The sequence below is a fragment of the Salvelinus alpinus genome, chromosome 2 (genome assembly GCF_045679555.1).
Source record: "Salvelinus alpinus chromosome 2, SLU_Salpinus.1, whole genome shotgun sequence".
NCBI classification, from domain to species: domain Eukaryota; kingdom Metazoa; phylum Chordata; class Actinopteri; order Salmoniformes; family Salmonidae; genus Salvelinus; species Salvelinus alpinus.
The window spans coordinates 55340976-55367541 of NC_092087.1; the positions used below are offsets into that span (position 1 = coordinate 55340976).

Consider the following 26566-nt stretch of genomic DNA (forward strand, 5'->3'; position numbering starts at 1 on the left):
CTAATCAAATGGCCACCAGACTATTACATTGACCCCCACCCTCCATTTGTTTTGTACACTGCTGCTACTCACTGTTTATTATCTATGCATAGTCACTTCACTTCTACCTACATGTACAAATTACCTCTAACCTGTACCCTCGCACATTGACTCAGAACCGGTACCCCCTGTTTATAGCCTCGTTATTGTGTTACTTTTTATTATTTTTTACTTTAGTTTATTTGGTAAATATTTTCTTAACTCTTCTTGAGCTGCTCTTTTGGTTAAGAGCTTGTAAGTAAGCATTACACGGTAAGGTCTATACTTGTTTTATTCTGCGCATGTGACAAATAAAGTTTCATTTGATGTTTTACACTGTATTGCAATGAAACATCTGTGCAAAACCAAAAAACACTGATAGATGTCACTGTTTTACCATTATTTGACCTATTATTAGCACTACAACTGACTGAGGGGTAAAAACATGACATGGTCTCAGTTAATGCCATTATTTTAAATTGGTATGTCCACAAGGGTGTTCTAAAACATGGCACACTTACATATTTCAGCTATGCGATCAGTGTCAATTATGAAGTACGTCCAGTGATCTTGGTTGGTTTGGCTGTATTCATTAGCAAAACGTAAGACTTTGGTGGTTGGTATTTGCTTTTTGTATGAATCTACTCATAATCAGGCGGGGGCGTAAAGGAGGAGGGGGAATATCTTACAGTGAACCAATAACTTAGCTGCTCTGTGTATCTGTCCATGTATGGTAACCATAATGAAAGACCCTTGGGTAGAAAACGCAAGTGTCTCACTCACCTCACAGTTAACATCTGTAAATATGGGGAGAATATTCATTGTTCTGATTGTCCTACATTGTAAGTACCTTGCCTATCTACACGGCTATAATCCTAATCCTGTATTGACCTAATTCTTTATTACTTGTTATCAGCATGTATAGACCCTTATAATGTCTTATCTTATCATGCATTTCTATGTGGCAATTATCCAATGAACTGAACATAGTTGTTATTTATTCAGGATTATTACAAGATAATAGTACATTATAGGTACTTATAACACATTTTACAAGGTATAATGACCACATTAGGCCTGTCTGCATTTAGTAAATTGTTACCAAAAGTATGTGAGATTTAGAGTTGTTTTAATGTTAGAGGCCTAACCTGAAAACAATGATATGAAAAATGGCTTTTGACAGTTTTTTCAGTAGGCTCTATCATAACTGTTCTCTCCCAGTCTCTCCAGTGTCCTCCAAGCCACAGGATTCCTCCGTTCAAACTATGACCAGAGTCGTCAAACCTGGGGACAGCGTCACTCTGTCCTGCAGCGTAAAGCACAAGAACCAGACAATGTGGTATGGACAACAGAGCAACAAGCTTCCCTTCATCATCATCTCAGCCAAACGACATCAATCAAGGCACAAGGATATTCTAAACAAATTCTACCAAGGCAGTACCTCTGGATTCACCACAAAATTTGAAGACAACAGCTCCATCAGTCTGACCATCTGCAACATGACTGGGTCTTTGCTAGCGCTTTACTATTGTACCTCGGGAGTTGACGGGGAAATCGTCTTTGGATCGGGTCATGTTCTTGCATATAAGAATGCCAGTGTTGCATCTAAAAGTGATGAAGGTATGTTTTTTTCAGCATCCCATTATGGTTTCATATTTGCTTCTCTCAATTACAGACAACGGCATGAATATTGTGAATTTTGTGTTGCATTTACACAGAGAAACTGGATGAGTCTTCTGGGCAATGCTGGGTGCTGACGGGCATTTTGTGTTCTCTCAGTGCTGCTGTAGCTGCTCTGCTCGCCTTTATTTGTACCTGGATTTTTCACAGAAAAGGCAAAAAATCATTCTCAAAACTTCAAACAACCTTTATGTATTATTTACATATTTTTTAACCAAATATGTAAAAATTGTTTTTTTTGTTAACTGGTTAATCAATATCACTATAAGTTTACTTCACTACTATAACCCTAACACCCAAATTATTCATATATACAGTGGGGTTCGAAATTATTGACACCCTTGATAAAGATGAGCAAAACTGACTGTATAAAATTAATAATTCAAATACTGAGATATATTGTACAGTATGCAAAAAATTGGGAAACTATATTATTTTAAACTTATACAATTTGCTCAGTAATTTTTTGCTCTCAAAAAGGTAGGGGTCAAAATTATTGACACCCATGTTTTCAATACCTTTCAATGACTCACCTTGCGAGAATAACGGCACTGAGCCTTTTTCTAAAATGTTTTATGAGTTGGAGAACACATTGGGAGTGATCTTAGACCATTCCTCCATACAGAATCCTTCCAGACCCTTGATATCCTTCGTCTGCGCTTATGGCCCAGACAAGTTTTCAAAGGGTTTCAAGTCCAGAAACTGAGATTGCCATTGCAAAATGTTGATTTTGTGGCCAATTAACTTTGTGGATTTTCATGTGTGCCCCATAACATCAAAGATCCAACACTATATTTTACAGTAGGTATGGGGTTATTTTCTGCTCATGCATTCTTATTTTGATGCCAAACCCACCACTGGTGTGCGTGGCCAAAGAGCTCTATTTTCATGTCATCTGACGAAAGCACCGGTTCCAATCCAACTGCCAATGCTGTTTAGAAAACTCCAGGTGTTTACATTTGTTCAATGACATGAAAATAGAGCTCTTTGGCCACGCACACCAGTGGTGGGTTTGGCATCAAAATAAGAATGCATGAGCAGAAAATAACCCCATACCTACTGTAAAATATAGTGTTGGATCTTCGAAGTTATGGGGCAATTTTGCTTCCATTGGTCCTGGGGCTCTTTTTTAATTTTTTAAAAATAAACTTTATCCCATTTTCTCCCCAATTTTCGTGGTATCCAATCGCTAGTAATTACTATCTTGTCTCATCGCTACAACTCCCGTACGGGCTCGGGAGAGACGAAGGTCGAAAGCCATGCGTCCTCCAAAGCACAACCCAACCAAGCCGCACTGCTTCTTAACACAGCGCGCCTCCAACCCGGAAGCCAGCCGCACCAATGTGTCGGAGGAAACACTGTGTACCTGGCCCCCTTGGTTAGCGCGCACTGCGCCCGGCCCGCGATGAGACAAGGATATCCCTACCGGCCAAACCCTCCCTAACCCGGACGACGCTATGCCAACTGTGCGTCGCCCCACGGACCTCCCGGTCGCGGCCGGCTGCGACAGAGCCTGGGCGCGAACCCAGAGACTCTGGTGGCGCAGCTAGCACTGCGATGCAGTGCCCTAGACCACTGCGCCACCCGGGAGGCCTGGGGCTCTTTTTAGGGTCAACAACATCATGAACTTTACCCAGTACCCAAACATTTTAGCCAAAAACCTAGTTGCCTCTGCCAGGAGGCTGCAATTTGGCTGCAAGTGGATGTTCAAGCATCAAAATCCACAAAGAAATGGTTAATTGGCTACAAAATATATGTGTGTATTTGAAGAGTGCAGTCCATAAGCGCAGTCAAAGGATATCAATAATCTGGAAGGATTCTGTATGGAGGAATGGTCAAAGATCCCTCCCAATGTGTTCAGAAACTCATAAAACATTTTAGAAATGTTTAAAACTTCTTCAACAAAATCTCTTTCCCTGAACAATTGTATTAGGGTTAGTTTTTGTTATTTGCTCATCTTTATCAAGGGTGTCAATAATTCCGGCCCCACTGAATAATTATACAGTATATCAGTTGTTTGACAGAAATGAAAATATATGAAAATTGTTGAATCACATTTTGAAATAGTTTCTTTGTACCCACAGGAAACAATGAACTGGAGAGACGGAAAATAGATCAGCGACGCAACGACGATGTGCAGGTATTTACTTTTACTTTACTAAATTTAGTTTTACAGGGACAGTGCACATTAATCAACATTATTGTAAAAGTGCCAGTTTTAGCCAGCCGACAAACTTGTAACTGCAGTCCCTGGGTAGCTCATTAAAAACAAATGAAATTATAATACAAACAGACAATGTGCACATGCAGAGCAGCACAGAATACAACAGGACAAGCAAATACATTACTGGTTAATTGATCATTGTTCTGGTTAATTGATCACAATGTTAAACTGTACTGTCCAAAAACTAGGCTCTGTCCACATCAATAATGTTTTGTATCCTAGCTAATGGCTAGGTCTATTTAACAGTTAAATGCAAAGGCCTTGAATTTTGTATATATGTTTAAACATGTACTGTAATAGTAGAATACACAAACCTATGCTATTTTCATTTTAACAGGGAGGGGAGGAAGGAGTGCTTTACAGCGCCTTACATTTCTCAAATGGAGATCGCAGAGGCAAAGGAAAGAACACACATAACTAGTGTGATCCTATGTATTTTTTAGCAGCTGCAGTTATAGCTGGAACATGTTGATGTGATATTTCTATAAGTTAGTATACTTGCTGGTACAGATATTGTTGTGGTTAGATTTTCTCCCAGAGGTGTGGACTCCAGTCACATGACTTTGACTCAAGTCACAAATAAAATAACTTGAGACTTGACTTGGAGCATCAAGACTTGACTTTGACTTGTGACTGATGACTTGAAATTATCTAGCCAGGTTTTTAACTTGTTTTGTAACTTTGTAACTCATTTTGTGACACAGATCAGTGGTGGAAAAAGTACCCAATTATATTTTTGTGGAAGTAAAGATAACTTAATCGAAAATGATTCAAGTAAAAGTGAAAGTCACCCAGTAAAATCCTGCTTGAGTAAAAGTCAAAGTATTTGGTTTGATATACTTAAGTATCAAAAGTAAAAGTAAAAATCCTTTCAAATTCCTTATATTAAGCATTCTTGTTTTTTAAATTTTATTTAGGGATAGCCAGGGGCATGCTCCAACACTCAGACATAATTTACAAATGAAGCATGTGTTTAGTGAGTCCGCCAGATCAGAGGCAGTAAGGATGACCAGATAAGTGTGTGAATTAGACCATTTTCCTGTCATACTAAGCATTCAAAATGTAATGTGTACTTTTGGGTGCCAGGGAAAATGTATGGAATAAAAAGTACACACTTTTCTTTCAGAATGTAGTGAAGTAAAAGTAGTAAAAAATATAAATAGTAAAGTAAAGATACCCAAATAAACGACTTAAGTAGTACTTTAAAGTATTTTTACTTAAGTACTTTACACCACTGGTACAGATGTCGCATTCATGTGCTAGTCAGAACTAGGAAACTCTGAAATGTCTGATTTGCTAACTGGTTATAGTTATTGATACACTTGCTGCGTTCGATCAATTAGCAGATTTCTCTCCATGCAGCCAGAGACTGTATTGCACTTGCAAAAACTGATTGGCTAGTGAAACGCACACTCAATCCTCTGATTGGACCAGAACACTGTCAATCAACACAGGTCGGGTGAGCTTGCGCAGTGAGAAGGTTTGGGAGCGTGAAGCTGAATGAGAAAATTATATATTTTTTCATACATATTTTAACAGGCTACATAGCCTAACATTTGTATGTTATATTTATCTTTGCTTATTCGATCTGGTCACTAACATAGCCTGAGGCATTGCACCAAATTCTTGTGTCAAAAACATCTAATCTGTGCTTCAGAACTAAAAAGTAGGACGTCTTTATTGTTGACCAATGACCAGTCATCAGCATTGGCGCGTAAAGTAGTGACTAGCAAGAGCTTGTTTAAGTTTGTCTGGTTTTGCCTGGCAAAACAGAGTAACCTACCTGCGTCAATATTATCCATATAAAGTATAATTTATCAATCTGCTACGGACGCATCTTTGTCACAACAATAGGCTACCTGGTGATTTCATTGATCATTTTCATATTTCAGATAGGCCTAGTTTGAGTGGGTTATAATTATATAGGCTCCGTGGTGCTACTGGCTATATGTCTAAAGTTAGATGTAACAAATCGCACTACCTTCAATACTTATGGGATGAACTCCAGAGAATGGACAATGTGACAAGATATCCCAAGCAGATATTGACTGCTAACATTAATGACATGCAGCTCAAAATGCAGGTGTAAAACACAGTTTATTTCTGTATCTTGCGTTTTGAAAACGCATGACGTTTATGGCTGTGCACGCGTGTAAGTTTTGAACCACACCTTTTTTTGGTTTGAAAGCTACTGACCTAGCAGAACAGATTGCTGGTTTGCTGTACAGAGCTATATGATCAGGTGCAGCGCAAACTTCGAAATTGTAGGGAGAGATGATTACCATAAATGATTATGCAGCTCCAAAAACTGGTTGGTAATCAAGAATATGAACCGTTTACTCTGGAAGCTCACCAGCAATGGGGGCATCAAGCAACAATTACTAGCATAAGACTACTGGTCTTTTGGTATGTCAACATTGCTTGAAATTGATCATTTACATATGAAGCTTGCATTTGGAATTTGTTGTTACAATTCATTATTACATAATCAAAATGTGTTGTAGACAAAATAATGAAAAGGGTTGTCTGGTAGCCTCAATAAATAGACAAAGATTTGTAGCTGAATAAGTCATTGCCTGTATATTTTTTTTTAACTTGATTTGAAAAAACTTGACTTGCTCTTAGAATGCACAACTTGGACTTGACCCAAGACTCGACCTGCTCTACTTGGGACTCGACTTAAGACTTGAACCTTGTGACTTGATTATGACTCGAATAATAGTGACTTGGTCCCACCTCTGTTTTCTCCTGTAAAATGTACAGTTTTTTCCTACTGTATTGGTTATCTACAGCATTCTGCCGTGACCTGTGTTTGTACCGCTATACTTTGCAGCGACTTCATTAGTCAGTGCATACTTAGATTTTACTATTATGCCACCACACATCTGTTGTCTTCTACAATCCAGTGATTGTTGTCTGTTAAAAAATGCAGTTGATCATTTATTTTATAGCAATGTGTATAAAACAAACTCAGTGGAATCTTGGAACAGATTCATTAGATGTGGTATTTTAAAATAAATGTCTATGATATGTTAATGGTCACCTGTTGTTGAATGTGTGACTGTGGAGCATGTGTGAAACCACAAGCCAAAATATACTTTCCAACCAGCCAGGGGAGCATCACAAATAACAGGAAGTCTCTACTCACATACTCGGCTACTAGCAAATGTTTCTGAAAGGTGTTACACGTCATTAAAGATTGCATTTACTTTCCATTATAGTAACTTTATAGATCATGAACATGGTCCCATCCATGATGTCAGTTTAATCAAAGGATTAATAGACGGTTTTAAGACAGGGCTTTCCAAAACTAGAGTGGCTCTCAATTTTCTCTTTCTTTCTTAGTCCATTCTAATACCTTCAGTAAGAATGTTCTGAATTTGTCTGACATTATCCAAAAATGGTGCCCTAAAATGGTATGCAGCTTGCTGTTGGTCAGAGAGACACAGGAGGGCGCCAGATCCTTGCTTGTGCTACAACAGAGCTTCAGCCCATGGGGTCATATGTACAGTGCATTCATAAAGTATTCAGACCCCTTCCCTTTTATCCACATTTTGTTATGTTACAGCTAAAATTGATTACATTACTTTTTTCCTTATCAATCTACACACAATACCCCATAATGACAAAGTGAAAAAACAGGTTTTTAGAAATGTTTGCAAATGTATTAAAAAAAACGAACTGAAATACCTTATTTACATAGTATTCAGACCCTTTGGTATGAGACTCAATTGAGCTCGTTATTGTGTTACTTTTTATTATTTTTTACTTTAGTTTATTTGGTAAATATTTTCTTAACTCTTCTTGAGCTGCACTTTTGGTTAAGAGCTTGTAAGTAAGCATTACACGGTAAGGTCTACACTTGTTTTATTCTGCGCATGTGACAAATAAAGTTTGATTTGATGTTTTACCCTGTATTGCAATGAAACATCTTGTGCAAAACCAAAAAACACTGATAGAGGTCACTGTTTTACCATTATTTGACCTATTATTAGCACTACAACTGACTGAGGGGTAAAAACATGACATGGTCTCAGTTAATGACCCTTGACACAGAAAGTTAATACTTTAGCTACAATGGTCTAACAAATGTATTGTTTATCATCTGTCTATGCACCATGTCACTATCTAAATGGTACAGCTGGTGGTGGGATGGCAGGATGGCTGCTTTTGTGAGGTAGAAAATAATTTAGAAGATGCTCTTTGGAGGGGTTCTTGCTGAAAAGTAATTCAGTAAAAGATATAATGCCATTATTTCAAATTGGTATGTCCACAAGGGTGTTCTAAAACATGGCACACTTACAAATTTCAGCTATGCCATCAGTGTCAATTATGAAGTACGTCCGGTGATCTTGGTTGATTTGGCTGGGTTCATTAGCAAAATGTAAGACTTTGTCGGTTGGTATTTGCTTTTTGTATGAATCTACTCATAATCAGGCAGGGGTGTAAAGGAGGAGGGGGCATTTCTTACAGTGAACCAATAACTTAGCTGCTCTGTGTATCTGTCCATGTATGGTAACCATAATGAAAGACCCTTGGATAGAAAACGCAAGTATCTCACTCACCTCACAGTTAACATCTGTAAATATGGGGAGAATATTCATTGTCCTGATTGTCCTACATTGTAAGTACCCTGCCTATCTACACGGCTATAATTCTAATCCTGTATTGACCTAATTTTTTATTACTTGTTATCAGCATGTAAAGACCCTTATAATGTCTTATAATGTCTTATCTTATCATGCATTTCTATGTGGCAATTATCCAATGAACTGAACATAGTTGTTATTTATTTAGGATTATTACAAGATAATAGTACATTATAGGTACTTATAACACATTTTACAAGGTATAATGACCACATTAGGCCTGTCTGCATTTAGTAAATTGTTACCAAAAGTATGTGAGATTTAGAGTTGTTTTGATGTTAGAGGCCTAACCTGAAAACAATGATATGAAAAATGGCTTTTGATAGTTTTTTCAGTAGGCTCTAGCATAACTGTTCTCTCCCAGTCTCTCCAGTGTCCCCCAGCCACAGGATTCCTCCGTTCAAACTATGACCAGAGTCGTCAAACCTGGGGACAGCGTCACTCTGTCCTGCAGCGTAAAGCACAAGAACCAGACAATGTGGTATGGACAACAGAGCAACAAGCTTCCCTTCATCATCATCTCAGCCAAACGACATCAATCAAGGCACAAGGATATTCTAAACAAATTCTACCAAGGCAGTACCTCTGGATTCACCACAAAATTTGAAGACAACAGCTCCATCAGTCTGACCATCTGCAACATGACTGGGTCTTTGCTAGCGCTTTACTATTGTACCTCGGGAGTTGACGGGGAAATCGTCTTTGGATCGGGTCATGTTCTTGCATATAAGAATGCCAGTGTTGCATCTAAAAGTGATGAAGGTATGTTTTTTTCAGCATCCCATTATGGTTTCATATTTGCTTCTCTCAATTACAGACAACGGCATGAATATTGTGATTTTTTTGTTGCATTTACACAGAGAAACTGGATGAGTCTTCTGGGCAATCCTGGGTGCTGACGGGCATTTTGTGTTCTCTCAGTGCTGCTGTTGCTGCTCTGCTCGCCTTTATTTGTACCTGGATTTTTCATAGAAAAGGCAAAAATTCATTCTCAAAACTTCAAACAACCTTTATGTATTATTTACATATTTTTTTACCAAATATGTAAAAAAAAAAATAATTGTTAACTGGTTAATCAATATCACTATAAGTTTACTTCACTACTATAACCCTAACACCCAAATTATTCATATATACAGTGGGGTTCGAAATTATTGACACCCTTGATAAAGATGAGCAAAACTGACTGTATAAAATTAATAATTCAAATACTGAGATATATTGTACAGTATGCAAAAAATTGGGAAATTATATTATTTTATACTAATACAATTTGCTCAGTATTTTTTTGCTCTCTCAAAAAGGTAGGGGTCAAAATTATTGACACCCATGTTTTCAATACCTTTCAATGACTCACCTTGCGAGAATAACGGCACTGAGCCTTTTTCTAAAATGTTTTATGAGTTGGAGAACACATTGGGAGTGATCTTAGACCATTCCTCCATACAGAATCCTTCCAGACCCTTGATATCCTTCGTCTGCGCTTATGGCCCAGACAAGTTTTCAAAGGGTTTCAAGTCCAGAAACTGAGATTGCCATTGCAAAATGTTGATTTTGTGGCCAATTAACTTTGTGGATTTTCATGTGTGCCCCATAACATCAAAGATCCAACACTATATTTTACAGTAGGTATGGGGTTATTTTCTGCTCATGCATTCTTATTTTGATGCCAAACCCACCACTGGTGTGCGTGGCCAAAGAGCTCTATTTTCATGTCATCTGACCAAAGCACCGGTTCCAATCCAACTGCCAATGCTGTTTAGAAAACTCCAGGTGTTTACATTTGTTCAATGACATGAAAATAGAGCTCTTTGGCCACGCACACCAGTGGTGGGTTTGGCATCAAAATAAGAATGCATGAGCAGAAAATAACCCCATACCTACTGTAAAATATAGTGTTGGATCTTCGAAGTTATGGGGCAATTTTGCTTCCATTGGTCCTGGGGCTCTTTTTTAATTTTTTAAAAATAAACTTTATCCCATTTTCTCCCCAATTTTCGTGGTATCCAATCGCTAGTAATTACTATCTTGTCTCATCGCTACAACTCCCGTACGGGCTCGGGAGAGACGAAGGTCGAAAGCCATGCGTCCTCCGAAGCACAACCCAACCAAGCCGCACTGCTTCTTAACACAGCGCGCCTCCAACCCGGAAGCCAGCCGCACCAATGTGTCGGAGGAAACACTGTGTACCTGGCCCCCTTGGTTAGCGCGCACTGCGCCCGGCCCGCGATGAGACAAGGATATCCCTACCGGCCAAACCCTCCCTAACCCGGACGACGCTATGCCAACTGTGCGTCGCCCCACGGACCTCCCGGTCGCGGCCGGCTGCGACAGAGCCTGGGCGCGAACCCAGAGACTCTGGTGGCGCAGCTAGCACTGCGATGCAGTGCCCTAGACCACTGCGCCACCCGGGAGGCCTGGGGCTCTTTTTAGGGTCAACAACATCATGAACTTTACCCAGTACCCAAACATTTTAGCCAAAAACCTAGTTGCCTCTGCCAGGAGGCTGCAATTTGGCTGCAAGTGGATGTTCAAGCATCAAAATCCACAAAGAAATGGTTAATTGGCTACAAAATATATGTGTGTATTTGAAGAGTGCAGTCCATAAGCGCAGTCAAAGGATATCAATAATCTGGAAGGATTCTGTATGGAGGAATGGTCAAAGATCCCTCCCAATGTGTTCAGAAACTCATAAAACATTTTAGAAATGTTTAAAACTTCTTCAACAAAATCTCTTTCCCTGAACAATTGTATTAGGGTTAGTTTTTGTTATTTGCTCATCTTTATCAAGGGTGTCAATAATTCCGGCCCCACTGAATAATTATACAGTATATCAGTTGTTTGACAGAAATGAAAATATATGAAAATTGTTGAATCACATTTTGAAATAGTTTCTTTGTACCCACAGGAAACAATGAACTGGAGAGACGGAAAATAGATCAGCGACGCAACGACGATGTGCAGGTATTTACTTTTACTTTACTAAATTTAGTTTTACAGGGACAGTGCACATTAATCAACATTATTGTAAAAGTGCCAGTTTTAGCCAGCCGACAAACTTGTAACTGCAGTCCCTGGGTAGCTCATTAAAAACAAATGAAATTATAATACAAACAGACAATGTGCACATGCAGAGCAGCACAGAATACAACAGGACAAGCAAATACATTACTGGTTAATTGATCATTGTTCTGGTTAATTGATCACAATGTTAAACTGTACTGTCCAAAAACTAGGCTCTGTCCACATCAATAATGTTTTGTATCCTAGCTAATGGCTAGGTCTATTTAACAGTTAAATGCAAAGGCCTTGAATTTTGTATATATGTTTAAACATGTACTGTAATAGTAGAATACACAAACCTATGCTATTTTCATTTTAACAGGGAGGGGAGGAAGGAGTGCTTTACAGCGCCTTACATTTCTCAAATGGAGATCGCAGAGGCAAAGGAAAGAACACACATAACTAGTGTGATCCTATGTATTTTTTAGCAGCTGCAGTTATAGCTGGAACATGTTGATGTGATATTTCTATAAGTTAGTATACTTGCTGGTACAGATATTGTTGTGGTTAGATTTTCTCCCAGAGGTGTGGACTCCAGTCACATGACTTTGACTCAAGTCACAAATAAAATAACTTGAGACTTGACTTGGAGCATCAAGACTTGACTTTGACTTGTGACTGATGACTTGAAATTATCTAGCCAGGTTTTTAACTTGTTTTGTAACTTTGTAACTCATTTTGTGACAGAGATCAGTGGTGGAAAAAGTACCCAATTATATTTTTGTGGAAGTAAAGATAACTTAATCGAAAATGATTCAAGTAAAAGTGAAAGTCACCCAGTAAAATCCTGCTTGAGTAAAAGTCAAAGTATTTGGTTTGATATTAAGTATCAAAAGTAAAAGTAAAAATCCTTTCAAATTCCTTATATTAAGCATTCTTGTTTTTTAAATTTTATTTAGGGATAGCCAGGGGCATGCTCCAACACTCAGACATAATTTACAAATGAAGCATGTGTTTAGTGAGTCCGCCAGATCAGAGGCAGTAAGGATGACCAGATAAGTGTGTGAATTAGACCATTTTCCTGTCATACTAAGCATTCAAAATGTAATGTGTACTTTTGGGTGCCAGGGAAAATGTATGGAATAAAAAGTACACACTTTTCTTTCAGAATGTAGTGAAGTAAAAGTAGTCAAAAATATAAATAGTAAAGTAAAGATACCCAAATAAACGACTTAAGTAGTACTTTAAAGTATTTTTACTTAAGTACTTTACACCACTGGTACAGATGTCGCATTCATGTGCTAGTCAGAACTAGGAAACTCTGAAATGTCTGATTTGCTAACTGGTTATAGTTATTGATACACTTGCTGCGTTCGATCAATTAGCAGATTTCTCTCCATGCAGCCAGAGACTGTATTGCACTTGCAAAAACTGATTGGCTAGTGAAACGCACACTCAATCCTCTGATTGGACCAGAACACTGTCAATCAACACAGGTCGGGTGAGCTTGCGCAGTGAGAAGGTTTGGGAGCGTGAAGCTGAATGAGAAAATTATATATTTTTTCATACATATTTTAACAGGCTACATAGCCTAACATTTGTATGTTATATTTATCTTTGCTTATTCGATCTGGTCACTAACATAGCCTGAGGCATTGCACCAAATTCTTGTGTCAAAAACATCTAATCTGTGCTTCAGAACTAAAAAGTAGGACGTCTTTATTGTTGACCAATGACCAGTCATCAGCATTGGCGCGTAAAGTAGTGACTAGCAAGAGCTTGTTTAAGTTTGTCTGGTTTTGCCTGGCAAAACAGAGTAACCTACCTGCGTCAATATTATCCATATAAAGTATAATTTATCAATCTGCTACGGACGCATCTTTGTCACAACAATAGGCTACCTGGTGATTTCATTGATCATTTTCATATTTCAGATAGGCCTAGTTTGAGTGGGTTATAATTATATAGGCTCCGTGGTGCTACTGGCTATATGTCTAAAGTTAGATGTAACAAATCGCACTACCTTCAATACTTATGGGATGAACTCCAGAGAATGGACAATGTGACAAGATATCCCAAGCAGATATTGACTGCTAACATTAATGACATGCAGCTCAAAATGCAGGTGTAAAACACAGTTTATTTCTGTATCTTGCGTTTTGAAAACGCATGACGTTTATGGCTGTGCACGCGTGTAAGTTTTGAACCACACCTTTTTTTGGTTTGAAAGCTACTGACCTAGCAGAACAGATTGCTGGTTTGCTGTACAGAGCTATATGATCAGGTGCAGCGCAAACTTCGAAATTGTAGGGAGAGATGATTACCATAAATGATTATGCAGCTCCAAAAACTGGTTGGTAATCAAGAATATGAACCGTTTACTCTGGAAGCTCACCAGCAATGGGGGCATCAAGCAACAATTACTAGCATAAGACTACTGGTCTTTTGGTATGTCAACATTGCTTGAAATTGATCATTTACATATGAAGCTTGCATTTGGAATTTGTTGTTACAATTCATTATTACATAATCAAAATGTGTTGTAGACAAAATAATGAAAAGGGTTGTCTGGTAGCCTCAATAAATAGACAAAGATTTGTAGCTGAATAAGTCATTGCCTGTATATTTTTTTTTAACTTGATTTGAAAAAACTTGACTTGCTCTTAGAATGCACAACTTGGACTTGACCCAAGACTCGACCTGCTCTACTTGGGACTCGACTTAAGACTTGAACCTTGTGACTTGATTATGACTCGAATAATAGTGACTTGGTCCCACCTCTGTTTTCTCCTGTAAAATGTACAGTTTTTTCCTACTGTATTGGTTATCTACAGCATTCTGCCGTGACCTGTGTTTGTACCGCTATACTTTGCAGCGACTTCATTAGTCAGTGCATACTTAGATTTTACTATTATGCCACCACACATCTGTTGTCTTCTACAATCCAGTGATTGTTGTCTGTTAAAAAATGCAGTTGATCATTTATTTTATAGCAATGTGTATAAAACAAACTCAGTGGAATCTTGGAACAGATTCATTAGATGTGGTATTTTAAAATAAATGTCTATGATATGTTAATGGTCACCTGTTGTTGAATGTGTGACTGTGGAGCATGTGTGAAACCACAAGCCAAAATATACTTTCCAACCAGCCAGGGGAGCATCACAAATAACAGGAAGTCTCTACTCACATACTCGGCTACTAGCAAATGTTTCTGAAAGGTGTTACACGTCATTAAAGATTGCATTTACTTTCCATTATAGTAACTTTATAGATCATGAACATGGTCCCATCCATGATGTCAGTTTAATCAAAGGATTAATAGACGGTTTTAAGACAGGGCTTTCCAAAACTAGAGTGGCTCTCAATTTTCTCTTTCTTTCTTAGTCCATTCTAATACCTTCAGTAAGAATGTTCTGAATTTGTCTGACATTATCCAAAAATGGTGCCCTAAAATGGTATGCAGCTTGCTGTTGGTCAGAGAGACACAGGAGGGCGCCAGATCCTTGCTTGTGCTACAACAGAGCTTCAGCCCATGGGGTCATATGTACAGTGCATTCATAAAGTATTCAGACCCCTTCCCTTTTATCCACATTTTGTTATGTTACAGCTAAAATTGATTACATTACTTTTTTCCTTATCAATCTACACACAATACCCCATAATGACAAAGTGAAAAAACAGGTTTTTAGAAATGTTTGCAAATGTATTAAAAAAAACGAACTGAAATACCTTATTTACATAGTATTCAGACCCTTTGGTATGAGACTCAATTGAGCTCGTTATTGTGTTACTTTTTATTATTTTTTACTTTAGTTTATTTGGTAAATATTTTCTTAACTCTTCTTGAGCTGCACTTTTGGTTAAGAGCTTGTAAGTAAGCATTACACGGTAAGGTCTACACTTGTTTTATTCTGCGCATGTGACAAATAAAGTTTGATTTGATGTTTTACCCTGTATTGCAATGAAACATCTTGTGCAAAACCAAAAAACACTGATAGAGGTCACTGTTTTACCATTATTTGACCTATTATTAGCACTACAACTGACTGAGGGGTAAAAACATGACATGGTCTCAGTTAATGACCCTTGACACAGAAAGTTAATACTTTAGCTACAATGGTCTAACAAATGTATTGTTTATCATCTGTCTATGCACCATGTCACTATCTAAATGGTACAGCTGGTGGTGGGATGGCAGGATGGCTGCTTTTGTGAGGTAGAAAATAATTTAGAAGATGCTCTTTGGAGGGGTTCTTGCTGAAAAGTAATTCAGTAAAAGATATAATGCCATTATTTCAAATTGGTATGTCCACAAGGGTGTTCTAAAACATGGCACACTTACAAATTTCAGCTATGCCATCAGTGTCAATTATGAAGTACGTCCGGTGATCTTGGTTGATTTGGCTGGGTTCATTAGCAAAATGTAAGACTTTGTCGGTTGGTATTTGCTTTTTGTATGAATCTACTCATAATCAGGCAGGGGTGTAAAGGAGGAGGGGGCATTTCTTACAGTGAACCAATAACTTAGCTGCTCTGTGTATCTGTCCATGTATGGTAACCATAATGAAAGACCCTTGGATAGAAAACGCAAGTATCTCACTCACCTCACAGTTAACATCTGTAAATATGGGGAGAATATTCATTGTCCTGATTGTCCTACATTGTAAGTACCCTGCCTATCTACACGGCTATAATTCTAATCCTGTATTGACCTAATTTTTTATTACTTGTTATCAGCATGTAAAGACCCTTATAATGTCTTATAATGTCTTATCTTATCATGCATTTCTATGTGGCAATTATCCAATGAACTGAACATAGTTGTTATTTATTTAGGATTATTACAAGATAATAGTACATTATAGGTACTTATAACACATTTTACAAGGTATAATGACCACATTAGGCCTGTCTGCATTTAGTAAATTGTTACCAAAAGTATGTGAGATTTAGAGTTGTTTTGATGTTAGAGGCCTAACCTGAAAACAATGATATGAAAAATGGCTTTTGATAGTTTTTTCAGTAGGCTCTAGCATAACTGTTCTCTCCCAGTCTCTCCAGTGTCCCCCAGCCACAGGATTCCTCCGTTCAAACTATGACCAGAGTCGTCAAACCTGGGGACAGCGTCACTCTGTCCTGCAGCGTAAAGCACAAGAACCAGACAATGTGGTATGGACAACAGAGCAACAAGCTTCCCTTCATCATCATCTCAGCCAAACGACATCAATCAAGGCACAAGGATATTCTAAACAAATTCTACCAAGGCAGTACCTCTGGATTCACCACAAAATTTGAAGACAACAGCTCCATCAGTCTGACCATCTGCAACATGACTGGGTCTTTGCTAGCGCTTTACTATTGTACCTCGGGAGTTGACGGGGAAATCGTCTTTGGATCGGGTCATGTTCTTGCATATAAGAATGCCAGTGTTGCATCTAAAAGTGATGAAGGTATGTTTTTTTCAGCATCCCATTATGGTTTCATATTTGCTTCTCTCAATTACAGACAACGGCATGAATATTGTGATTTTTTTGTTGCATTTACACAGAGAAACTGGATGAGTCTTCTGGGCAATCCTGGGTGCTGACGGGCATTTTGTGTTCTCTCAGTGCTGCTGTTGCTGCTCTGCTCGCCTTTATTTGTACCTGGATTTTTCATAGAAAAGGCAAAAATTCATTCTCAAAACTTCAAACAACCTTTATGTATTATTTACATATTTTTTTACCAAATATGTAAAAAAAATAAATAATTGTTAACTGGTTAATCAATATCACTATAAGTTTACTTCACTACTATAACCCTAACACCCAAATTATTCATATATACAGTGGGGTTCGAAATTATTGACACCCTTGATAAAGATGAGCAAAACTGACTGTATAAAATTAATAATTCAAATACTGAGATATATTGTACAGTATGCAAAAAATTGGGAAATTATATTATTTTATACTAATACAATTTGCTCAGTATTTTTTTGCTCTCTCAAAAAGGTAGGGGTCAAAATTATTGACACCCATGTTTTCAATACCTTTCAATGACTCACCTTGCGAGAATAACGGCACTGAGCCTTTTTCTAAAATGTTTTATGAGTTGGAGAACACATTGGGAGTGATCTTAGACCATTCCTCCATACAGAATCCTTCCAGACCCTTGATATCCTTCGTCTGCGCTTATGGCCCAGACAAGTTTTCAAAGGGTTTCAAGTCCAGAAACTGAGATGGCCATTGCAAAATGTTGATTTTGTGGCCAATTAACTTTGTGGATTTTCATGTGTGCCCCATAACATCAAAGATCCAACACTATATTTTACAGTAGGTATGGGGTTATTTTCTGCTCCTGCATTCTTATTTTGATGCCAAACCTACCACTGGTGTGCGTGGCCAAAGAGCTCTATTTTCATGTCCTCTGACCAAAGCACCGGTTCCAATCCAACTGCCAATGCTGTTTAGAAAACTCCAGGTGTTTACATTTGTTCGATGACATGAAAATAGAGCTCTTTGGCCACGCACACCAGTGGTGGGTTTGGCATCAAAATAAGAATGCATGAGCAGAAAATAACCCCATACCTACTGTAAAATATAGTGGTGGATCTTCGAAGTTATGGGGCAATTTTACTTCCATTGGTCCTGGGGCTCTTTTTAGGGTCAACAACATCATGAACTCTACCCAGTACCCGGACATTTTAGCCAAAAACCTAGTTGCCTCTGCCAGGAGGCTGAAATTTGGCTGCAAATGGATCTTCAAGCATCAAAATCCACAAAGAAATTGTTAATTAGCTACAAAATACACTGCTCAAAAAAATAAAGGGAACACTTAAACAACATAATGTAACTCCAAGTCAATCACACTTCTGTGAAATCAAACTGTCCACTTAGGAAGCAACACTGATTGACAATACATTTCACATGCTGTTGTGCAAATGGAATAGACAAAAGGTGGAAATTATAGGCAATTAGCAAGACACCCCCAATAAAGGAGTGGTTCTGCAGGTGGTGACCACAGACCACTTCTCAGTTCCTATGCTTCCTGGCTGATGTTTTGGTCACTTTTGAATGCTGGCGGTGCTTTCACTCTAGTGGTAGCATGAGACGGAGTCTACAACCCACACAAGTGGCTCAGGTAGTGCAGCTCATCCAGGATGGCACATCAATGCGAGCTGTGGCAAGAAGGTTTGCTGTGTCTGTCAGCGTAGTGTCCAGAGCATGGAGGCGCTACCAGGAGACAGGCCAGTACATCAGGAGACGTGGAGGAGGCCGTAGGAGGGCAACAACCCAGCAGCAGGACCGCTACCTCCGCCTTTGTGCAAGGAGGAGCACTGCCAGAGCCCTGCAAAATGACCTCCAGCAGGCCACAAATGTGCATGTGTCAGCATATGTGCAAGTGTCAGCATATGTGCTTTGTGCAAATTGTGGCCTGCTGGAGGTCATTTTACAGGGCTCTGGCAGTGCTCCTCCTTGCACAAAGGCAGAGGTAGCGGTCCTGCTGCTGGGTTGTTGCCCTCCTACGGCTTCCTCCACGTCTCCTGATGTACTGGCCTGTCTCCTGGTAGCGCCTCCATGCTCTGGACACTACGCTGACAGACACAGCAAACCTTCTTGCCACAGCTCGCATTGATGTGCCATCCTGGATGAGCTGCACTACCTGAGCCACTTGTGTGGGTTGTAGACTCCGTCTCATGCTACCACTAGAGTGAAAGCACCGCCAGCATTCAAAAGTGACCAAAACATCAGCCAGGAAGCATAGGAACTGAGAAGTGGTCTGTGGTCACCACCTGCAGAACCACTCCTTTATTGGGGGTGTCTGGCTAATTGCCTATAATTTCCACCTTTTGTTTATTTCATTTGCACAACAGCATGTGAAATGTATTGTCAATCAGTGTTGCTTCCTAAGTGGACAGTTTGATTTCACAGAAGTGTGATTGACTTGGAGTTACATTGTGTTGTTTAAGTGTTCCCTTAATTTTTTTGAGCAGTGTACATTTTTGTATTTGAAGAGTGCAGTCCATAAGCACAGTCATAGAATATCAATAATCTGGAAGGATTCTATTTGGAGGAATGGTCAAAGATCCCTCCCAATGTGTTCACCAACTCATAAAACATTTTAGAAATGTTTAAAACTTCTTCAACAAAATCTCTTTTGCTGAACAATTGTATTAGGGTTCAATTTTGTTATTTGCTCATCTTTATCAAGGGTGTCAATAATTCCGGCCCCACTGAATAATTATACAGTATATCAGTTGTTTGACAGAAATTAAAATATATGAAAATTGTTGAGTCACATTTTGAAATAGTTTCTTTGTACCCACAGGAAACAATGAACTGGAGAGACGGGAAATAGATCAGCGACGCAACGACAATGTGCAGGTATGTAGGTATTTACTTTTACTTTACAAAATGTAGTTTTACAGGGACAGTGCACATTAATCAACATTATTGTAAAAGTGCCAGTTTTAGCCAGCTGACAAACTTGTAACTGCAGTCCCTGGGTAGCTCATTAAAAACAAATGAAATTACAATACAAACAGACAATGTGCACATGCAGAGCAGCACAGAATACAACAGGACAAGCAAATACATTACTGGTTAATTGATCATTGATCTGGTTAATTGATCACAATGTTAAACTGTACTGTCCAAAAACTAGGCTCGGTCCACGTCAATAATGTTTTGTATCCTAGCTAATGGCTAGGTCTATTTAACAGTTAAATGCAAAGGCCTTGAATTTTGTATATATGTTTAAACATGTACTGTAATAGTAGAATACACAAACCTATGCTATTTTCATTTTAACAGGGAGGGGAGGAAGGAATGCTTTACAGCGTCGTACATTTCTCAAATGGAGATCGCAGAAGCAAAGAACACACATAACTAGTGTGATCCTATGTATTTTTTAGCAGCTGCAGTTGTAGCTGGAACATGCTGATGTTATATTTCTATAAGTTAGTATACCTGCTGGTACAGATATTGTTGTGGTTAGATTTTCTCCCAGAGGTGTGGACTCCAGTCACATGACTTTGACTCAAGTCACAAATAAAATAACGTGAGACTTGACTTGGAGCATCAAGACTTGACTTTGACTTGTGACTGATGACTTGAAATTATCTAGCCAGGTTTTTAACTTGTTCTGTAACTTTGTAACTAATTTTGTGACACAGATCAGTGGTGGAAAAAGTACCCAATTATATTTTTGTGAAAGTAAAGATAACTTATATGATTCAAGTAAAAGTGAAAGTCACCCAGTAAAATCCTGCTTGAGTAAAAGTCAAAGTATTTGGTTTGATATACTTAAGTATCAAAAGTAAAAGTAATTGCTCAAATATACTTAAGTATCAAATGTAAAAGTCCTTTCAAATTCCTTATATTAAGCATTCTTGTTTTTTATTTATTTAGGGATAGCCAGGGGCATGCTCCAACAATCAGACATAATTTACAAATGAAGCATGTGTTTAGTGAGTCCGCCAGATCAGAGGCAGTAAGGATGACCAGATAAGTGTGTGAATTAGACCATTTTCCTGTCATACTAAGCATTCAAAATGTAATGTGTACTTTTGGGTGCCAGGGAAAATGTATGGAATAAAAAGTACACACTTTTCTTTCAGAATGTAGTGAAGTAAAAGTAGTCAAAAATATAAATAGTAAAGTAAAGATACCCAAATAAACGACTTAAGTAGTACTTTAAAGTATTTTTACTTAAGTACTTTACACCACTGGTACAGATGTCGCATTCATGTGCTAGTCAGAACTAGGAAACTCTGAAATGTCTGATTTGCTAACTGGTTATAGTTATTGATACACTTGCTGCGTTCGATCAATTAGCAGATTTCTCTCCATGCAGCCAGAGACTGTATTGCACTTGCAAAAACTGATTGGCTAGTGAAACGCACACTCAATCCTCTGATTGGACCAGAACACTGTCAATCAACACAGGTCGGGTGAGCTTGCGCAGTGAGAAGGTTTGGGAGCGTGAAGCTGAATGAGAAAATTATATATTTTTTCATACATATTTTAACAGGCTACATAGCCTAACATTTGTATGTTATATTTATCTTTGCTTATTCGATCTGGTCACTAACATAGCCTGAGGCATTGCACCAAATTATTGTGTCAAAAACATCTAATCTGTGCTTCAGAACTAAAAAGTAGGACGTCTTTATTGTTGACCAATGACCAGTCATCAGCATTGGCGCGTAAAGTAGTGACTAGCAAGAGCTTGTTTAATTTTGTCTGGTTTTGCCTGGCAAAACAGAGTAACCTACCTGCGTCAATATTATCCATATAAAGTATAATTTATCAATCTGCTACGGACGCATCTTTGTCACAACAATAGGCTACCTGGTGATTTCATTGATCATTTTCATATTTCAGATAGGCCTAGTTTGAGTGGGTTATAATTATATAGGCTCCGTGGTGCTACTGGCTATATGTCTAAAGATAGCTGTAACAAATCGCACTACCTTCAATACTTATGGGATGAACTCCAGAGAATGGACAATGTGACAAGATATCCCAAGCAGATATTGACTGCTAACATTAATGACATGCAGCTCAAAATGCAGGTGTAAAACACAGTTTCTTTCTGTATCTTGCGTTTTGAAAACGCATGACGTTTATGGCTGTGCACGCGTGCAAGTTTTGAACCACACCTTTTTTGGTTTGAAAGCTACTGACCTAGCAGAACAGATTGCTGGTTTGCTGTACAGAGCTATATGATCAGGTGCAGCGCAAACTTCGAAATTGTGGGGAGAGATGATTACCATAAATGATTATGCAGCTCCAAAAACTGGTAATCAAGAATATGAACCGTTTACTCTGGAAGCTCACCAGCAATGGGGGCATCAAGCAACAATTACTAGCATAAGACTACTGGTCTTTTGGTATGTCAACATTGCTTGAAACTTATCATTTACATATGAAGCTTGCATTTGGAATTGGTTGTTACAATTCATTATTACATAATCAAAATGTGTTGTAGACAAAATAATGAAAAGGGCTGTCTGGTAGCCTCAATAAATAAACAAAGATTTGTAGCTGAATAAGTCATTGCCTGTATATTTTTTTTAACTTGATTTGAAAAAACGTATATTTTACTATTATGCCACCCCACATCAGTTGTCTTCTACAATCCAGTGATTGTTGTCTGTTAAAAAATGCAGTTGATCATTTATTTTATAGCAATGTGTATAAAACAAACTCAGTGGAATCTTGGAACAGATTCATTAGATGTGGTATTTTAAAATAAATGTCTATGATATGTTAATGGTCACCTGTTGTTGAATGTGTGACTGTGGAGCATGTGTGAAACCACAAGCCAAAATATACTTTCCAACCAGCCAGGGGAGCATCACAAATAACAGGAAGTCTCTACTCACATACTCGGCTACTAGCAAATGTTTCTGAAAGGTGTTACACGTCATTAAAGATTGCATTTACTTTCCATTATAGTAACTTTATAGATCATGAACATGGTCCCATCCATGATGTCAGTTTAATCAAAGGATTAATTGACGGTTTTAAGACAGGGCTTTCCAAAACTAGACTGGCTCTCAATTTTCTCTTTCTTTCTTAGTCCATTCTAATACCTTCAGTAAGAATGTTCTGAATTTGTCTGACATTATCCAAATGGTGCCCTAAAATGGTATGCAGCTTGCTGTTGGTCAGAGAGACACAGGAGGGCGCCAGATCCTTGCTTGTGCTACAACAGAGCTTCAGCCCATGGGGTCATATGTACAGTGCATTCAGAAAGTATTCAGACCCCTTCCCTTTTATCCACATTTTGTTATGTTACAGCTAAAATTGATTACATTACTTTTTTTCCTCATCAATCTACACACAATACCCCATAATGACAAAGTGAAAAAAATGATTTTTAGAAATGTTTGCAAATGTATTAAAAAAAACGAACTGAAATACCTTATTTACATAAGTATTCAGACCCTTTGGTATGAGACTCAATTGAGCTCAGGTGCATCCTGTTTCCATTGATCATCCTTGAGATGTTTCTACAACTTGATTGGAGTCCACCTGTGGTAAATTCAACTGATTGGACATGATTAAGAAAAGCACACACACACCTGTCTATATAAGGTCCCACAGTTGACGGTGCATGTCAGATCAAAAACCAAGCCATGAGGTTGAAGGAATTGTCCGTAGAGCTCTGAGACAGGATTGTGTTGAGGCACAGATTTGGGGAAGGGTACCAAAAAATGTAGGCAGTATTGAAGTGCAGTATTGAACACAGTGGCCTCCATCATTCTTAAATGGAGGAAGTTTGGAACCACCAAGACTATTCCTAGAGCTGGCCGCCCAGACAAATTGAGCAATCGGGGGAGAAAGGCCTTGGTCAGGGAGGTGACCAAGAACCTGATGGTCACTCTGACAGAGCTCCAGAATTCCTCTGTAGAGATGGGAGAACCTTCCAGAACTACAACCATCTCTGCAGAAAGGCCTTTATGGTAGAGTTGCCAGACGGAAGCCACTCCTCAGTAAAAGGCACATGACAGACTGCTTGGAGTTTGCAAAAAGGCACCTAAAGGACTCTCAGACCATGAGAAATAAGATTCTCTGGTCTGATGAAACCAAGATCGAACTCTTTGGCCTGAATGCCAATCGTCACGTCTGGAGAAAACCTGTCACCATCCCTATGGTGAAGCATGGTAGTTGTAAGATTGGTGCTGTGGGGATGTTTTTCGGAGGCAGGAAGTGGGAGACTAGTCAGGACCGAGGGAAAGATGAAGAGAGAAAAGTACAGATAGATCCTTGATAAACACCTGCTCCAGAGCACTCAGGACCTCAGACTGGGGCTAAGGTTCATCGCCCAACAGGACAATGACCGTCAGCATACAGCCAAGAAAACGCACGGGTGGCTTCGGGACAAGTCTCTGAATGTCCTTGAGTCGCCCAGCAAGAGCCCGGACTTGAATCCGATCGAACATCTCTGGAGAGACCTGAAAATAGCTGTGCAGCGACGCTCCCCATACAACCTGACAAAACTTGAGAGGATCTGCAGAGAAGAATGGGAGAAACTCCCCAAATGTAGGTGTGCCAAGCTTGTAGCGTCATACATAGTGATGTTCAAATCAAATTTTATTGGTCACATAGACATGGTTAGCAGATGTTAATGCGAGTGTAGCGAAATGCTTGTGCTTCTTGTTCCGACCATGCAGTAATACCTAACAAGTAATCTAACAATTACAGAACAACTACCTTATACACACAAGTGTAAAGGAATGAATAAGAATATGTACAAATAAATATATGGATGAGCGATGGCCGTGCGGCATAGGCAAGATGCAGTAGATGGTATAGAGTACAGTATATACATATGAGATGAGTAGTGTAGGGTATGTAAATATATAAAGTGGCATTGTTTAAAGTGACTAGTGATACATTTTTTACATCCAATTTTTTATTATTAAAGTGGCTAGAGATGTTGACGTTGATGATTTTTGTTTTTGTTAGCACATTGTTGATATGTTGTTGACAAGATGATCTGAGAATGCACAGAGCATTTTACTTATTAGGCAACTTTGGCTTGCTATACTTTTGTTCTGCTTCCAATGGCAATCACTAGTAGGCCTACTGTATATACAGTGCCTTCAAAGTATTCACATCCCTTGATTTTTTCCCGCATTTTGTTGTGTTACAGCCTGAATTTAAAATAGGTTAAATATAGATTTTTTGGGGTCATTGGCCTACACACAACCACCCATAATGCCAAAGTGGTATTGTTTTTAGACATTTTTTACAAATGAACAAAAAATGAAAAGCTGAAATGTCTTGAGTCAATAAGTATTCAACCCCTTTGTTATGGCATGCTTAAATAAGTTCAGGAGTAAAAATGTGCTTAACAAGCCACGTAATAAGTTGCATAAGACTCATCTCTGTACCCCACACATACAATTATCTGTAAGGTCCCTCAGTCGTGCATTGAATTTCAAACACCTATTGGTAGACATTGAATATCCCTTTGAGCAGTTATTAATTACACTTTGGGTGGTGTATCAATACACACAGTCACTACAAAGATAAAGCTGTCCTTCCTAACTCAATTGCCGAAGGGGAAGGATGTCAACCCTGATCTGTTTCACCTGTGTGGTGCTTATCTTCACCCCCCACCAGGTGTCTCTCTTTTGTCCCCATTATCACCTGTGAATTTATACCTGCGTTTTCTGTTTGTCTATTGCCAGTTCGTCGTGTCCCGTCAAGTCCTACCAGCGTGTTTCCTGTGTGGTAGTTTTTATTAGTCTTCCCAGCACTGACCTTTCTGCCTGTCCCGATCCTGTCTGCCGTCCTGTACCTGCCTTACTCTGATTTGGATTACGACTCTTCGCTTGCCTTTCCTTACCTTTTCCCTGCCCCTTGTTTTATAATAAACATCTGTGATTCGAACTGTCTGCATCTGGGTCTTGTCCTGATAAAAGAAACCACTCAGGTATGTCACCATGAGGCCAATGTTGACTAACAGTTACAGAGTTTAATGGCTATGATAGAAGAAAACTGATTATGGATCAACAACATTGTAGTTACTCCACAATACATTTACATTTACATTTAATGTAAATGTAAATGTAACAATACTTACCTAATTGACAAGAGTGAAAAGGAAACCTGTACAGAACAGAAATATTCCAAAACTAAAGTAAAACTGCAAAAAATGTGGCAAAGCAATTAACTTAATATAAAGTGTTATGTTTTGGGCAAATCCAATACAACACATTACTGAGTAGCACTCTCTATATTTTCAATCATGGTGGTGGCTGCATCATGGTATGGTTACGCTTGTAATCGTTAAGGACTCGGCAGTTATTCAGGATAAAAAAGGAGCTAAGCACAGGCAAAATCCTAGAGGAACATCTGGTTCAGTTTGCTTTCCACCAGACATTGGGAGATTAATTCACCTTTCAGCAGGACAATAATCTTAAACACAAGGCCAAATCTACACTGGAGTTGCTTACCAAGAAGAGAGTGAATGTTCCTGAGTGGCCGAG

The 26566-nt window shown here is 38.7% G+C and overlaps 3 protein-coding genes across 5 annotated transcripts; all 3 read left to right on the forward strand.

The window, feature by feature from the left end:
• Positions 1-787: 787 nt before the first annotated feature.
• On the forward strand, positions 788-7832 carry LOC139565074 (uncharacterized). 2 transcript variants are annotated; one of them, XM_071385126.1, is made up of 5 exons: positions 788-860; positions 1240-1638; positions 1737-1853; positions 3783-3838; positions 4260-7832. In XM_071385126.1, the coding sequence occupies exons 1-5, from the start codon at positions 824-826 to the stop codon at positions 4341-4343; spliced, it is 693 nt and encodes a 230-aa protein (XP_071241227.1). In that variant the 5' UTR covers positions 788-823; the 3' UTR covers positions 4344-7832. The 2 variants fall into 2 exon arrangements, with proteins under 2 accessions (XP_071241227.1, XP_071241237.1); XM_071385136.1 differs by lacking the exon at positions 1737-1853.
• A 558-nt stretch (positions 7833-8390) lies between these two features.
• LOC139565082 (uncharacterized) lies at positions 8391-15526 on the forward strand. Its single transcript, XM_071385148.1, has 5 exons — positions 8391-8546; positions 8936-9333; positions 9432-9548; positions 11480-11535; positions 11957-15526. The coding sequence occupies exons 1-5, from the start codon at positions 8431-8433 to the stop codon at positions 12038-12040; spliced, it is 771 nt and encodes a 256-aa protein (XP_071241249.1). The 5' UTR covers positions 8391-8430; the 3' UTR covers positions 12041-15526.
• Positions 15527-16054: 528 nt separating this feature from the next.
• On the forward strand, positions 16055-25967 carry LOC139565091 (uncharacterized). 2 transcript variants are annotated; one of them, XM_071385170.1, is made up of 5 exons: positions 16055-16240; positions 16630-17027; positions 17126-17242; positions 19888-19943; positions 25766-25967. In XM_071385170.1, exons 1-5 carry the CDS (start codon positions 16125-16127, stop codon positions 25820-25822), a joined length of 744 nt encoding a protein of 247 aa, XP_071241271.1. In that variant the 5' UTR covers positions 16055-16124; the 3' UTR covers positions 25823-25967. The 2 variants fall into 2 exon arrangements, with proteins under 2 accessions (XP_071241271.1, XP_071241261.1); XM_071385160.1 differs by lacking the exon at positions 25766-25967 and adding an exon at positions 20373-22836 and having other exon boundaries at positions 16085-16240.
• The last annotated feature ends 599 nt before the right edge of the window (positions 25968-26566 follow it).

What these genes read in the sequence shown, in the direction of transcription:
- LOC139565091 (XM_071385160.1), top strand. Translation starts at nt 16,125, where the DNA reads ATGTATGGTAACCATAATGAAAGACCCTTGGATAGAAAACGCAAGTAT. An exon ending in TGTCCTGATTGTCCTACATT is followed by an intron (nt 16,241 to 16,629) that starts GTAAGTACCCTG and finishes GTTCTCTCCCAG; the next exon opens with TCTCTCCAGTGTCCCCCAGC. An exon ending in GACGCAACGACAATGTGCAG is followed by an intron (nt 19,944 to 20,372) that starts GTATGTAGGTAT and finishes TCATTTTAACAG; the next exon opens with GGAGGGGAGGAAGGAATGCT.
- LOC139565082 (XM_071385148.1), top strand. Translation starts at nt 8,431, where the DNA reads ATGTATGGTAACCATAATGAAAGACCCTTGGATAGAAAACGCAAGTAT. An exon ending in TGTCCTGATTGTCCTACATT is followed by an intron (nt 8,547 to 8,935) that starts GTAAGTACCCTG and finishes GTTCTCTCCCAG; the next exon opens with TCTCTCCAGTGTCCCCCAGC. An exon ending in GACGCAACGACGATGTGCAG is followed by an intron (nt 11,536 to 11,956) that starts GTATTTACTTTT and finishes TCATTTTAACAG; the next exon opens with GGAGGGGAGGAAGGAGTGCT.
- LOC139565074 (XM_071385126.1), top strand. Translation starts at nt 824, where the DNA reads ATGGGGAGAATATTCATTGTTCTGATTGTCCTACATT. An exon ending in TGTTCTGATTGTCCTACATT is followed by an intron (nt 861 to 1,239) that starts GTAAGTACCTTG and finishes GTTCTCTCCCAG; the next exon opens with TCTCTCCAGTGTCCTCCAAG. An exon ending in TGCATCTAAAAGTGATGAAG is followed by an intron (nt 1,639 to 1,736) that starts GTATGTTTTTTT and finishes GCATTTACACAG; the next exon opens with AGAAACTGGATGAGTCTTCT.